Source organism: Phalacrocorax carbo, chromosome 2 (genome assembly GCF_963921805.1).
Source record: "Phalacrocorax carbo chromosome 2, bPhaCar2.1, whole genome shotgun sequence".
NCBI lineage: Eukaryota > Metazoa > Chordata > Aves > Suliformes > Phalacrocoracidae > Phalacrocorax > Phalacrocorax carbo.
In genome coordinates, this window is record NC_087514.1 from 117426382 (window position 1) to 117441829 (window position 15448).

At 48.2% G+C, this 15448-nt stretch overlaps 1 protein-coding gene across 19 annotated transcripts in view; it reads left to right on the forward strand.

Moving 5' to 3' along the window:
* Positions 1-643: 643 nt before the first annotated feature.
* CLASP2 (cytoplasmic linker associated protein 2) overlaps positions 644-15448 on the forward strand; it is a 160179-nt gene continuing 145374 nt past the window's right edge. For all 19 annotated transcript variants that reach the window (XM_064443990.1, XM_064443995.1, XM_064443993.1 and 16 more), the window contains exon 1: positions 644-1179. In XM_064443990.1, coding sequence (XP_064300060.1) covers positions 985-1179 — 195 coding nt within the window. In that variant the 5' untranslated portion in view covers positions 644-984. The remainder of the gene's footprint in view (positions 1180-15448) is intronic.

Consider the following 15448-nt stretch of genomic DNA (forward strand, 5'->3'; position numbering starts at 1 on the left):
CGAGAGAAGCGGGGGGCGGGGTCGCGGCGCGCCACGCCCAGTCTCGCTGTGGCGCCGGTCGGGGCGGCGGGGGGGGGGCGCGCAACTTCCACGGGACAGAGGCGGTGGCGCTGCAGCCAGGCGGAGCGTGAGCGGCTCCGCGGGGGCTCGCCCGTCCCGTCCCGTCCCGTCCCGTCCCGTCCCGTCGCGCCGCGGGGCTGACGGGGAAGAGCAGCGAGCAAGCGCTGAGCCCCGCCGGAGCGAAGTTTCGAAGCTGCCCCGCAGGCGCGAGCAGGAGGGTCCGGAGGCCGCGGCGCCGGGAGCATGAGAGGTCCGCCCCGACCCCACCGCCGCCGCTGTGTCCGTGGGAGGACGGGCCGGTGCCCGCGGCGGTGAGAGGCGGCCCGGGGATCGCTGCTTGGCGCCTGCGGGCGGGAGGAAGAAGAGAGCGAGAGGCGGCGGCGGCAGGTCCCGCGGGGACCCCTCAGCCCACGGCTGCCCGCCCTCCCCTGCGGTGCCTTCGCTGAGCGCCGGTGCTTGTTCTCGGTCTGAATTTCCCTTACCCACACCGGGGAGGAGGAGGAGGGGCGGCAGCGGCGGCGAGGACTCCTCCCGGGATCCCCTAGGACGACGCGGAGGCGGCTGGAAAGCCCCGAGCCCCGAGGAGGCGGCTCCCGCCGGCCCCTCCGCCCGCCGCTGCCTGCCGAGCCTTGCCCCTTCCTTTCCTGCTTCAGGCTTCACCTTGCGGGCAGGCTCCGGGCGGAGGCCGCAGGGAGCCGCCCCCGCCCCTGCCCGCGGCGGCGGCGGCGGCGCCGTGCGGTGCGTGCGCGCATGGGGGCGCCGGGCGCGGAGCCGGGGCGGAGAGGGCGCGGAGAGGCTTGGTGAGCGCCGCGGCCCTGCCGGGGATCGCCGCCCGGCCGGGCCTTCCCGCCCTGCCCCGGCCGCGCCGCCCAGCACGAAGCCGCGCCGCTCCTCTCCGAAAAAACTTTTCCGCAGCGGCCGAGGATGGAGCCCGGCGGTATGGATTATTTCTGCGACCAGGTGCAGCAGAAGGACGTGGGCCGCAGGATGCAGGTCGGGCAGGAACTGCTGGAGTACCTCGGCGACCCGGCGAGGTCCCCCGATGTGGAGCAGGACCAGCAGCGCCTCGACAAAGTGATCGACGAATTAACAGGATGGGTCAACTCCAGCAATTTTAAGGTAAGGCTGGTCGGTGGGGCTTGGTACAGGAAGACCATGATTCATCATGGTAGGGAGGTACAGAGCTCTGGCTTACTTTTTAATCGGATACGAGCAGAAATGAAACTACACTTATACCGGTTTTTATCCCTTCCTTCCCCCCCCAAGGGAAATTCAGAAATTTTGGGAGGGGTTGGTTATTGGTTAACGCTTTCGTTTCTATTCTGTTGTCCTGAAAGAAGCGATAATGGGATTTTTGGTTTTGCTTTTGTCATTGGTTAAACATTTTTGTATATAATATTAAAAAGAAAAAACAACACCAAACCCCACGCAACTATTTTTACATACTTGGGTTGCGTTTCTTATTCTGAAATAAGATAGCCTGTGATTTATTTATTTTTTTTTTTACTACCACTCCCATTCCATGATCTCTGTACTTGGGTGTAATGTTTCAGGGGATTGACATTATTTTCTGTAGGCCGTAGAGTGGTGTTTCACCGCGTTTGTATTACACCGCATGCGTTTTATACCATTTAATGACTAATTTACTTCTTGGGGTTCCCACTGTACGTGTAAAGTTGTTCGTGTCGCCTTCAGGTGACTTTCCTGTTCGTGGGAAGTTAAATAGCATCTGTACAGCCGCCCAATGATGACTCACGTTTTGATTTTTTTTTTCTTTCCTGCGTTTTAGGCTGAGCTACAGGAAAACAAGCGGTTACACCTGCACACGTCTCTTGTAATAATTGTAATTTTTTCTGACGTTAGTCAGCCGATAACGCGATTGACAGCGTAGTTTTACTGCCAAGGACAATCACATTCGCATTAGCGATTTTTTTTTTTTCCTTTTTTTTTTTCCCCCCCTCCTCCCCCCTCCCCGGTGCGTGCGGTCCCCCGCTGGGCCAGGCCTGCGGGCCCGTCGCCGGGTGGCGGTGTTGGCCCGCCGTGCTGAGCTCGGCTCTGCTGGGCGGCGGAGAGCCGCCCTTCCCTCCCCGCTTATTCCCGTCCCTCGCTCGTCCTGCCTTGCCAGGCGATCGACTTGCACTTTGGGCCTCGGAACTTAGTCTAGTGAGGTTATTGTCATTTTTCGGTCTTTGCTTAGGCTCAGGAGGCAAACGTAGAAGTGACTTGTAAAGGCAGCGTGTTCACGAAACGGGGATTTTGGTTTTTTTACTGCGTTGACTTTACAGCACTGTACTCGCCAGTGTTTGCACAGACCGCTTCTGAGTTTGACGCTTGAAACTTAATAAGGCTTAACTCTGTTTGCACGTATGATTTACTTTTTTGGAAGCGTGTTTGTCATTAAAGGTCAGGTTAGCTTGAGGAAATAACATTATGTTGGACAAACGTAGTTTATTTGCTTTTAAATTCCTACTCTGAGGGCAGTTGTTCGTGATAACTGATTACTGTGAAACCTAGACGGGTCTTTAAAAATACCCTTTTGTGTAAAGAGGACTAGATATTTCTCTCAACAGGGTAATCTAAAAGACTTTTCCTCATGCTTTTAAATTGACAAAATTGGGCGTTAATACTTGAAATTTGCTTTTCAAGATATATTTTTCATAACGCAAGACATTCTGCTTGCTGTTGATGTGACAGCAAGCAGATGTGACAGAAATCCTTGGCTCTTGGGACTGTAGGATGAATGAGGAATATGCAGTACTCCTGATCACAAGGCTCCATCATACAAGATGAGCGTAAGAGTATTACAAATTCTAGGAGGAGTTTTAAAATAGCTTGCATAATTAATTTTTTTGCCTCTTCTCTATGTCCACTTATTGGTGGCTCTTTATACATACAACATTCAAGTTTTAAGCATATTATATACATTATATTAACTGCAGCAGCACAAGATCTTGGATGTTTTGCTTATGATCAGTTCCAGTGTTCCTGGCTGTGGTGGTGACTGCCAGCATCTGCTGCTTTTCAAAAAGGAAATTAAAAATATTCTAGAAGGCTGTGGTTTCCATCTCACATTTTTTCTCGTACAAGCATAGGTGTTACATGTTCAAATGTTAGATCCGAGTTTGATGTTAAACTCGGGGCCTGAGTAGTATCATACAGTAATGAGCAGCACAGGCTTACATGTATTCTCAAGAAAAATATTAATCTTTACTTTTGATTACTGTGTTGTCAATAATTTGTTGGTTACCCTTTCCTCTGCTGAGGAATGGATATGTAGAGCACTTAAACAATTCTGCTTATCATATCTTTATACTTATATCTTGCTAAAGGTCTTGCAGGACTTCAAAGTCCCGAAGTAATTAATCCCTCCCTGTTGACCTGGCTGTTTAATTCAGCAGTGATAATGGCTCATGCGACTGGTTTGTTTATCAGAACTGCTGAGTTAGATGAATTGGAGTGACAAGTGGGGAATGCTGGAGGAAGTTTTGAGGGGGAACATGATTTCCACTGTAGGTGACCGGTATGGATCATGAGGGAATAACTGATGTAACTTGCCCTGGACGTGCCGTATCCTTCCCTTCATGCAAGAACTTGTCTCTTTCTGCATGCAGTGCACTCTGCTGACCATATGAAAGAGGAGATGCATGATCTGGGAGCTCTAGGCTCAAGTCTATGCTGTGCATGAGAAGAGAAAACTTTCCATGAAATGCCACCCTGGAGAGTCCCTTCCTCTCATAACCAGAAGGGAAAGGATCTGGAAGGAGTAGGAATAGGAGGATTGATCGACAGACTTAATGAGCAGGGAAAAAAGAAGAGGTGTTCAGTAAATGAGTATGGACTTGCTATCAGCAAGGCTGAATTAACTTGGCTCAAAAAGATTTTGGTCATTTAAAGACTGCTTTTGCTTTTCTGAAGTTTGTGGCTATTTGTAGTGGTTTAATAAATAATCTGGCTGTTCCAAACAAAGAAAGCAGATAGGAAAATTTCTGAGTTCATCCACCTCACTGAAGCAGAAAACACAATTACCAGTTTGAGTTACCGGTAAATCAAAAAGGTGGGATTAGGAATGTGTTGACTCATCTGCAAATGGTATGGATTTCTAGTGAAAGTTGTTTGCAGAATGCAGGGAGTGACCTAGAGAGAGAGAGATGAGTCATCTTTAAAGGCTGACCTTAATGGTGTGTTATGGGGACTTCAGTTCCAATGCCTGTGCAGTCAGTGGTAAATTGGCTTGCAAAGACCGTTGAAAAGTTTGCAACACCAGGGAGTACCCAGATGATGTGCGTAATTTCAGCTTTTATTTTGGGTCTCATTAGAATGGAAGAGTTGCTCAGTGAACTGAATTTTTTTTTGCTTGGTGTCCTGGTACCATAATGTGCTGTATTTCATATTGGTTGGGACTGACCTCTCTCCTCCTACAATACAGAGCTTTAGTTTTGGGGTGGGTTTTTTGTTCATTTGTTGGTTTGGGTTTTTTTGTTTGGGGGTCCCCTCCCCCCAAGTGACTGCAAGGCTGTGAGGAATAGTGGAGAAAAAAAGGGCTTTGAATTCTTAATTTTTTTTTCAGGAGCAGGTAAGTTGGATGCAAAGTAATAGGAGTTGGGTGATGGTATTATTCTGCTGGTTTTTGTTCTCATCAAACTCTGAAATATTTGGCACTCTCAGAAAATTGGAACATTGCTTATGTTTGAGTTCACTCTCAGGTGAACTTCAAACAGTAAATTAATTCCCCATTCTGAGAGTATCACTACTGATAGATATTTGCTGGCTTTACTGGGTTAGCCTGGATGCTAACCCGTGTATACATGAGGTTCAATTAACACATCTCTTATGCCTCTTGTACTTGATAGTCACTTGAAATAATTGCAAGATTATCTAACTTTGTACAGTCTGGTGGCTCAAACTGTTCTGTGTCTGCCTTGAGCGAGTTATCTGGAAATCTGCTTTGAACTTCTGCTAAAGACATGGGATGGAGAAATACTACTTACTTACCCTTGTAAAATTTACTTTTTGAGAAATAAGGCCACATTTTGGTTCTTCATGCAAATCACACCTCATCAGAAGCAGTAAAAACATATGACTGAAATTCTGGTAGTTCCTCAAGGTAGTATTATGTGAGAAGATTAATCAGTAATGCTTGTGAGTGTGAGTCATCTCACATCTCATTTGTAGTTGATATTTTAACTTGTTTCATCCCTCAACTGCAGTAGTAAAATAATTAATAATCACTGTTTTTGTGTCAGAGCAGCAGATTGCTTGCCATGCAAAGAAAAAGATCAGATTTCACACTGTCTGTTTCTGATAGTGTGGGTAATCTGTTTCTTTTAGGCAAATCCTTGGAGTTATCTTTTATTCTATGCTTCCTGTAGAGTGAGATTTTTTCTTAGCCTTGTTTGTCTCAACACCAAATACTGAAGGATACTAAAATACCAGCAATGTTGTTGTTGCATTTTTGTATTTCCTTGGTTTGGCAAGTATTTATTTTGGTTTCTGTTTAGTTCAACAGAAGGCCAGCAGGAGGAGCTTTCAGTTTCCAGAAAGGAAGGGAAGATTTCAACTGTGATTTTGCAAATAGTTAAGAGAAGTGGTTAGGACGTTTGTCTGAAGTCCTTGCAAAAAGATAGCAGCAGTTATAACTTTGTTGACTGCATGCAAGTGTGTGAGGTGGTAGCTAGAATTTTACAGTTATTTGAACAAAATGCAGATACTGAGATCTGGGGGGAGGGAAGAGGTAATAAAATGTGAAGTCCTACATTTCAGTAAGAATAATAGAACACACAAGTGCAGGATGTGGAGCATGTGATTGAGTAGCCATTCTTAGGAAGAAAATGCATGGGTTATTTTGGATCTGAAGTTGAACACAAGCCAACATATGCTACACAAAAGGCAAATATGCTGTACTGAGTTGTAGGACTGTAACCTTCAGGACAGAAGAATGGAATAAAAGAGGACCCAACTCAGCCTTTGTTTTCCAGTTACTGTATAGATCCTGGTATTTCCTTAGTCTTTGTTAGCAACTAGTGGTAATTTAAATGTCTTTGTTGGAGGAGAAATGTTTGACTTTGAGCTCTTTGCTGAATTTCATTATTCCTTTCAAGTTGTTTGTTTCATCTTGGCTATGTGGGAGCTACATCCCTTATTTCTATGTAATGAGAAAGCGGTTTGACCTGTCCATGTATGAATCCAGTTTCAGTTTTCAAGCTCAATGATTCGATTCTTGAGTAATAATTATTAGTTTTTCATGTATTATTTATGTTGTTTATAGAATGTTAAACTATTGAATGTTAGCCAAATAATCAAAGCAGATCTCCAGAAGACAAGGGAAACTTGCAAGAAGCTTTAATTATTTTAAGTTCAATTAAAACTAATTTTCCCCAACCTTTAATTAGGAATGTGGAATACATAGTCTCAAACTCTCTGGCATCTCCTCCAGAGGTGGAATTGACAGTTCTCAATTGTTTTGCAGCTTCAGTTTGTGTAATCCAGCCTAACTGTAGTCCCTGTTGAAATAGCAGCTCTGCTTCTCCTGTGGCCAGGCATTCTCGCTGTTGTTCTTGAGGCAATTAACTCTCTGCTGATGTTGAATTCATTTTCCAATGTTTCAACAATCTGGTTTGACTGATGCTACAGGAGATCTAAGTGCACCAGATCGAATATGACTGCAAGTCAAGAGGGAGAACAGGGCTATCCCTTTTTGTCTGCAGTTTGCTTGATTTGGGTGTGAAGAGAGACCCTTTCCAAGCTCTGGGCAGTGTGTAAGAGGAGAGGTGCATCCCTCAGAACAGAATTCACAGCAGTCAACGTGCGTGAGCCATATGTAGTACGACATCCATTTTTAGCAGCACTGCTGATTTAAGCAGTTTCTTTCCCTGGCTGCTGAACTGTGATGGTGCATCATGCCTTCGTTGCTCTGATGCGAGCGCTTGTGAGGCTGCACAGTAAACAGACTCAGGGAAGAGATCTGATTGAGAAGATGCTTTTTCTTGTTCATGTGTTGGTCTGGTTTCCTAAAGCTGGTTACTATTCAGCTACATGAATACTTGTTTCCTTACAGTAGAGGAGCTGGTGCAGGGGTGGGAGTAAGTAGTAGAGAATGGGAATTGCTGTACATTTAGTACAATTTAAATAAGAGGAAATGGGAAAGAAAATGAGACCTTGGGCATGAAAAGAATGATATTCTTTTGGAAGAACTAAGTCTTAGAATAGAGTGTTTCTTTGTTTTGCTCCATCAACATACTTAGAAATGCTTTCAAGTGCAATTTTCTTTGGGGGAAAAAGCGCTTTTTAAAAAATTACTTAATCTCAAAGAGAAATACCATACATCTCATTGTCTTCCCACTGAGTCCTGCTTTTAAAGAGGCTCTGTCTTCAGACTTTTTCCACTGCAGCACATAAAGTTATTAAGCCAGACAGTCTCAAAAAGATGATGGCTTCAAATGTCAGGTGTTGCTGTATCACACTTTTGTTATATGCTCACTGGCCTTGGAACAATGTCTATGAAAAATTTGTGATGATGGTCAGGAGAGGAACATCTAATGTATGTATGAAGCAAACTGTAGATGTTCCTGTAATGGATCAAGCTGAAGGCAATATGCGATGTATTTTAGAGTACTGATCACTGTCCACAGAATATACAACAACTTGGAGATCCCATTTTCAGTCCGAACTGAAGTTAGTTTGAAGATCATGAGAGATTTTGAATAACATATTCTATTATATTTTTATATATTCTAAATACAGAAGGTTGTAAACGTTTTTCCAGTAACCATTTTGAGTGTCATGCTAATGTGTTCTCCAAAACTGGGTAAATGTTTCTTAATTAATGTGGGGGGAATGAATGTTACAGTTCCCATCATGGGGAAAGGGCAGTAAAACTTCTTTTTTTTTTTATAAGCTTTAAAAATTTTTATGGCAGCACTATGCTTGCTTGTTTTGGCTGCTATACAGGAGAGGTCAAAATAACAAGGGCCTCCCAGAGCTATGCCTGTTGAGAAGGACCTCTGAAGAAACCAAGCCTTTTCAGTGCTGAGTTACACTCATTGGTCTTTGGATAAATGTGGGTGATTCATTCAGTAATCCTCTGCTAGTGTGGTTACTTACACTGCGACGCTGAAATGATTTGTGGTTGGCCATCACAGAAGGATAATGAAAGGAAGGTTATCATATGAAGCTTGGTAGTTTATACCCCTTTTGAGACAGGGTTGCAGCTGCTGTGTAGTTTTAATAGTAGCAAAGATTTGATACTCTCTGGAGAATCTTGGCTTGTAGTCCAAATTATAGTTGCAAAACATTGCTTTGAAGTTGGTAAACTTGCATTTTTAGATAGAGGAGGCTCTGCATCTGCTAAAGAACTCGTGGCTCAAATTGTTGAGCTTGAAGACTTTGTGTTAGATTACCAGCAACTCCTCTCTCTCCTTGCAATGTGAAGTGATGTGATATACATGAGGGGAAAAAAAAAGATTGTACACGTCTTTGGAAGTGTGTCATTTGTACCCTTGAAGATGAAAGAAGCAAGAGTGTAGCTGTACGCTTCTACAGGAGAACTTATCTTGGGCCGCATACCTCCGGGACACAGGGCTCTGCCCGCCCTGGGGACAGTGATGCACAGACATCAACATGATGGATACAAAATGTCCGTTTATTTGGCTGCGTCACACGCTTATATAGCTCTTGCGGTTCCTGTTCCTGCCACTCCTATGGGGAGGAGTCTATCTTTCCGTTACATCCCGTGATCTTCCGGTCGCCGATCCCTGTCTATTCCCCTACATCTCCCCCTCCCCATGCTACTAAAATTCTACGAAGCTACTTGCATAAGCGGATACATATTGCGGTCAGGTCTATATTCATGTAACGCTCGCAGGCGCTCTTTGATTTGTCTTATAACACAGCATAACAATGGTAGCCCACAAGTAACCATGGTTACTACACACAACAAGATCCCCCCAATTATTACTATCCAGTTCCAGTTTATATCTCTCTTTTGCCGCCCTTTCCCAGTGTCGCTCTCGTTGCAATATTGCTTGCGATCTTGTCAAGGAGCTCATTTCTTTTCCCAATGGTACGGCTAGCATGAGGATCCATGTCAGCAGACCCTGCAAAGAGACAACTCAGAAAGGGATTATTCACTGCACATCCTTGCACAGTTCTGCTTTCACACACTTTGCAGGCACCCATTCTATGCGCCCTTCATTCTCAACCGCGGCGTAGCCCCTCCCCAGGCATCTCAGTTTCCACCCTCTCTCCCATTGCTCACTGCCTGGGAACCTTACTCGTACCTGCGGATAGCGCTCGCCTGCTTCTCCACTGCTGTAACTTGCTCCTGCCCGCGTATAAAATGATTAAGCGAATATAATGCACGCATTAAAATAGTTTGCTGAGCTGCTATGGGTATAGTTCCCTTATACCCCTCCCCCTCCCCAAGCTGTAGTATTTTTGCTTTCAAGGTGCGATGAGCGCGTTCTACTACTGCCTGCCCTGTGCTGTTGTAAGCAATGCCGTGTTTCAATACAATATTCCAAGCCTTACACCATTCTTGGGTATTTCGAGCGCGAAAGCATGGGCCATTATCTGTTTTTATCTCGGTAGGCTTTCCAAGCCACGCCATCACCGTGGTCCAATGCGTAGTCAAGTGCGTTGCGGTCTGCTTCCGATGTTGAGTAGCCATGATGACTCCACTATAGGTATCAATTGTAACTGCCAGGTGCTTTCCGGGGGCCAACTGTGGGCATTCAGTAAAGTCAGTCTGCCAGATGGCATTTGCTTCCAGTCCTCGAGGGTTGACTCCTGCCTCCCACAATGGCGAGTGCTGACAGTAAGGACAGGTGGCTACTACTTCTCTTGCTGCTCTTATTGAGATGCCACACTCCTTTGCCAAGGCTTTAGCACCCAGGTGCAGTTGTTCATGCAGTTTCTTTGCCTCTGCCAAGGTCCAGACTCCCGCAGCTGCCTCATCAGCCATGCGATTCCCCTCAATCAGTGGTCCAGGCCCTGTCTGATGACTGCGAATGTGAATTACTGTCACCGTTGCTCCTCGCTGTGATAAAGCAATCTCTAGCATCAAGGCAATTTCCGTGTGTGGTACACCCTCTCGTTTCATGGACATGACTAACTTATACACATATAAGGAGTCTGTGCACACATTTATATGCCGATCTATATCCTTTCGCAGGGCCATCTCTAGCGCTTTCGCCTCCAGCCACTGCACACTTTTACCTTGCTCCTCATACGTCTGTCGCATCCAACTATTCTCTTCTTTCCACACTACCGCCGCTCTGTTGGTCTTTGAGGAAGCATCTGTGAAATATGTTGGTCCTGGGTGAGGGGTATCCAAAACTCTACTATCCACACTCAAATCTACTACTTTGGCTGTTTCAGCCCACTTCTGTACCGTGCCTGTGAGTATTTTCCCTGGGTATGAGTATACTGCCAATTGGATATCCTCTTCACTCTCTACCACCTTCTGCCACTTCTCCCCATTCCACGGCACTGTCAGCTTATCTGGCTCTTTCCCAAAAATTACCTTGCTTTCCCGTCGCAGCCGCCAAATCATTCCCCCGGCTACCTTAACTTTTGTGGAGAATGCATCCTTGGGAACCTTCTGATATACCCATCGCAGTGGTTTTTCTTCTCCTGCTCGTATTTGATATAGCAATCCTAACCCTCCACAGGCGGTCAGAACCCAACCCGCAAGTAATTCCTCCTGGGGGTCCCACCGCCATACTCCTTCCTTTTGCATTCGACGTTCTATCACCTGCAACTGCTGAACTGCCTCAGCGTCTAAACTCCTGGGCTCCCATGGGTTGGTCCCTTTCAGCAACGCATAGAAAGGTTGCATCTCCTCACCGGTGACGCGCACGAATGTCCGCAACCACTGCAGTGCTCCTACCAGCTTCTGGACATCGTGTAAATTTTTAACCTTAGGTGTAAGTTTAATAGGCTGAGCTCGTATGGAATCCCCTTCTATTCTAGCACCCAGAAATCCACACACTGGTCCTCGCTGTACTTTTGCCTCAGCTATCTTGAGGCCCTGTTCCGCAAGGCCCCTTTGGGCGTCTGAAAAGACCTGTTCACACAGCGCCTCGGTGGGCGCAGCTATGAGGACGTCATCCATGTAGTGGATCATGTAGATTTGCTCCTGATACTGCTGCCTTACTTGCTGCAATGCAGAAGCTACATACCTCTGGCAGATCGCTGGAGAATTTTTCATCCCCTGCGGAAGTACTGTCCACTGCCATCTACTACCTGGTTCTGTGCGGTTCACTGCAGGCAGAGTAAAGGCAAATCTCTTTCTATCATCTGGATGTAGCGGAATGCTGAAGAAGCAGTCTTTGATATCTAAAACAATGACTTGCCATCCTCTTGGGACAGCACTCAGATCTGGTAGGCCAGGTTGGAGAGGCCCCATGTCCTCCATTTGCTGATTTACTGCTCTAAGATCATGCAGCATCCTCCATTGGTTTTTATCTTTCTTTCTTATAGCAAATATAGGGGTGTTCCACGGGCTCATTGAGGGCTCTAAGTGTCCTGCTTCGTGCTCTCGTTTTACTATAGCTCTTACAGCCTCTGTTTTCTCTGTTGTCAGGGGCCACTGCTCCACCCAGACGGGCTGTTCGGTTTTCCACACTAACTTGTGCTGATGAAGCCTCTCTGAGGCAGTGGCCCTTATGATAAATTTTTCAACCCGATCCCCATCTGGGCAAGGGCGTCTCGCCCTAACAAGGGGCTTGCTACCCCATCTGCTACTAGTATGGTCACTACGGCCGTGAGGAGCTTCCCTGCGTCCTCGTCCATGACTTCGAGTTTCACAGGGCAAGTACTTGTTCTCGTCTGTTGCTCTCCTCCTACCCCTATTATACGTTTCCCCATGGCGAGGGGCCAAGTTGATGGCCACCGTTTGAGTGACATTATGGTGACATCTGCCCCGGTATCCACTAACATTCCCAGGCATATTCGTGCCGGGTAACTCGGTTCTTGCGGGGTAATCATCACTGCTGCCATGGGTCTCTCATCACAGCCTATGACCAAGGCCACGCGGGGGCTGTAACCTGCAAATCTTGCCCCCCTGCATGACGGTTCACTCCCCCTTGGCTCGCTACGGTGGGCCAAGCTCCTGGCGCTGGCACTGTGATGGGGGTCATTTGACTCATAGGAGGCGCGAATCCCCCTCGCTTCGCCCTCCCTTGGCCGTTTCCCGGCCTCGTAGTTGGACAATCTCTTGCCAGGTGTCCTGGCTTCCCACACACCCAGCACCTCCCTACTGGGCGTACTCCTCCTCCATTACGTCCTCCCCTTTCCGCTAGCGGGCACCCAGCTTTAAAGTGCCCTCGCCGGCCACACAAGTGACATATCGGCCCTACCCCGGCTGCTTGCACCATCACCCTTTCTTCACTTCCACAGTCAGTGTTCTGGCAGACGTGCGCTCCCGCACCGCCACGCAGGTTCAACGCCTCCTGGCGCAAGACATGCCTGATGGTTTGGCCCAATGGCGCCCCTACCGCCAGGGTGCGGAGGATATCTTGCGTTTGCGGATTTGCTTGATTTCGGAGGCAATCCATAAGGACTGCCTCCTTGGCTGCTGGTGGCAATTCTGATTCTATAATAGCCTTTTGCAACCTATCACAAAACGTTGTAAATGGCTCTGCTAGACCTTGCTGTATCTTTTGCCAAGGTTCTGCTTTTTTCTCATACCTGCCCACTTCACTATACGCTTTCCGGGAACTCTCCGTTACCGCTTGTAGCTCCCTGCCCCTTAATTCTGCTGCTTGCAACTGCGAGGTTTCCAGCCCACGACTTCTGCCAGTGAGCCGGTCAAGGGTGGTCCCCCGCAGCGGGTGGCTCGGAATTGCCACCGCTTGCTGTACAAGGGCATGGCAAGCACTGTGCATTGCCTCCTTCCAAAGTATGTACATTGTGGGAGCTAATATTGCTTTCGCCAACTGCTTAGCATCAGAGGGGGTCAATGGCGCTGCATGCGCAGCGTCCAGCAGCAATCTTACTCCTTCATCTTTCAGCCCCTTTTCTTTAATTTCTTGCCATAAAGTTCGCACTAGTTTGGCATCTATCGGCGTCCACTCCACTCCTCCTCCTGGAGCTAATCGGACAGGGAAGATCCCGGGCATCTCTATCCTTACTCCATCGAGGCTACAATCTCTAGCTATCAGCCGCCAGTTAGGTAACTCAACTGATTGTCGCTGGGGTGCACCCCTCGTTAAAAATCCTGGCTGCAGCCGAGCTACTTCCCCTAGTGCGCGCATAAACTGCCGCAGCTGCCGCAGCACGTCCTCCGGAGACCCCTCCGGAGCTGCAGCGTCCCGGACCTCCCCTGTTGACGGTCCCTCTCCTCCCTCCTTCTGATTGGTCCTCCGAGTCCCTGCTGTTTTGTGCGTCTTTTTTGCGCGCCGCAGGCAAGCTGCTCTCTCTCCCCACATACGGGCATCGGTTTCTCCCTCAATTTCTGATTCGCTGCTACTCGAAGTTGTTCTATACTCCCCCTGCCCTCCCCTCCAGGCATCCCAATCTCCCTCCTCGTCCGACTCCCATCTCAAGGGTTGCCCCGGGAGCCAGTCTCGAGGGTCGGGCAGAGGGCTGCGCCGCTGCCGGCGCTGCTTCCGGCGCCGGTCATCCTCCTCCTTCCGCTCCGTCACTCCCGCTGCGTCTACTGCCACGTCACCCTCCCCGCGCGCGGCCTCCCGCGCGCGTACCAAATCATCCCAGGGGTATGCGGGGGGGGACTCAAAAGGCCCTGTTGGCCCAACAGGGAACACCGCCGCTTCCCGATCCACCTCTTTGGGAGCCTCAGACTGAGTCGCTGGCCAGGCTACTCCGTCCGAACTCTCCCCTTCTTTTCCATCCCCCGCGATGCTTGCCCCTGTCTGCGTCCCCACCGCCCCTCCTGGGTCTCTTTCCGGGCTACTGTCGCCCGTAACACCGTGCAGGCACTGCCGCGCCTGCCGCCACGTCTCCTGATCATCCCGAGCTTTCAATAGTAATCCGTGTATTTTTCCCCAGACCTGTATGTAGTGGGGTTTCCCCATCATAGCCCTTTCGGCTAACTCCTCTTTAATCCTCACCCACTTATCCGTATCAAATATGTCTGCGGGACCTCGTATGAGCCCCTGCGTAATCATCCATTGGATGGCCTTTGAGGTAGGCGTCTTCGATATCGAAGTACCATATTCCTTCCCCAATCCCTTCAGTACCTTCACGACTGAATCCATGGCGCGCCCGCCGACCTGCGGCTCCCCGTCCCGCCCCTGCGTGCCCCAAGCTCTCTTTCCCCCCGGCGAACCTGCCAAGCCTCCCCGCTAATCACGTCGGGGTCACCACTTGTAGCTGTACGCTTCTACAGGAGAACTTATCTTGGGCCGCATACCTCCGGGACACAGGGCTCTGCCCGCCCTGGGGACAGTGATGCACAGACATCAACATGATGGATACAAAATGTCCGTTTATTTGGCTGCGTCACACGCTTATATAGCTCTTGCGGTTCCTGTTCCTGCCACTCCTATGGGGAGGAGTCTATCTTTCCGTTACATCCCGTGATCTTCCGGTCGCCGATCCCTGTCTATTCCCCTACACAAGAGTATGGAAATAATGCTTTCTTGTCAGCTAACATATCTGAAGTACAGATGATGTGTGCAGTAGCTTCAGCAGCTGGGACTGCAGTTTTGGCTGCTGTCAGCAGAGGCAGCTGCCCAACTGCTACTGAGTGGGAGGATTGCAGCAATGCGTTTTCTTGTACAAGGGAGCATGGAGTCTGAAGATGACCCAGCTGGGACTGAAGAACCACCTGGGTTGAAGAAATGACCCAGGAAAATGGAAGCATCCTTCCCTGGGAAGCTGTTCCCAGGGGCAGCTTTGGGGTTAAGGGAGGGAGTGGAATATGGGTAGATCTCGGTGAAGGGGTGATTTGGAGAGAATTGGAGTGGGAAATGGTGAAGGGAGCAAAAGGTGGTTGAGCATCCTGTGAGATAGGAGAGAATTGTGTTTTGGGGGATGAGTAAAGAGAACTAGGAACAAGAAACTTCAAGAAGTGAAGCAGAAGAGACCGCATGTACGTATGCGGTTTTGTCTCATGTTTAGATACTTGCAAGGTGCTTGAGGTAATTTGAGAATTGAGGAATGACACCTTTGGGTTTGGCTGACAATACTTAAACAATCTCATTATGTTCTTGCATATCTCTTGTTCCAGCATTGCAGTGCTGCAACAATGCATGTTCTTGCAGGATGTAGTTGTTTAGCATGCTGTTTTGTGTTTCAGTAGATTGTCAGTGATACCACAGCTGTCCCCATGGTGACAGGAAGTCCAATACCTTAACTTCATTCTTTTGGAGTTCCAGATAGTGACCTCCATAATGGCCCCATTAGATTCTCATGACTAGTTTGCAGA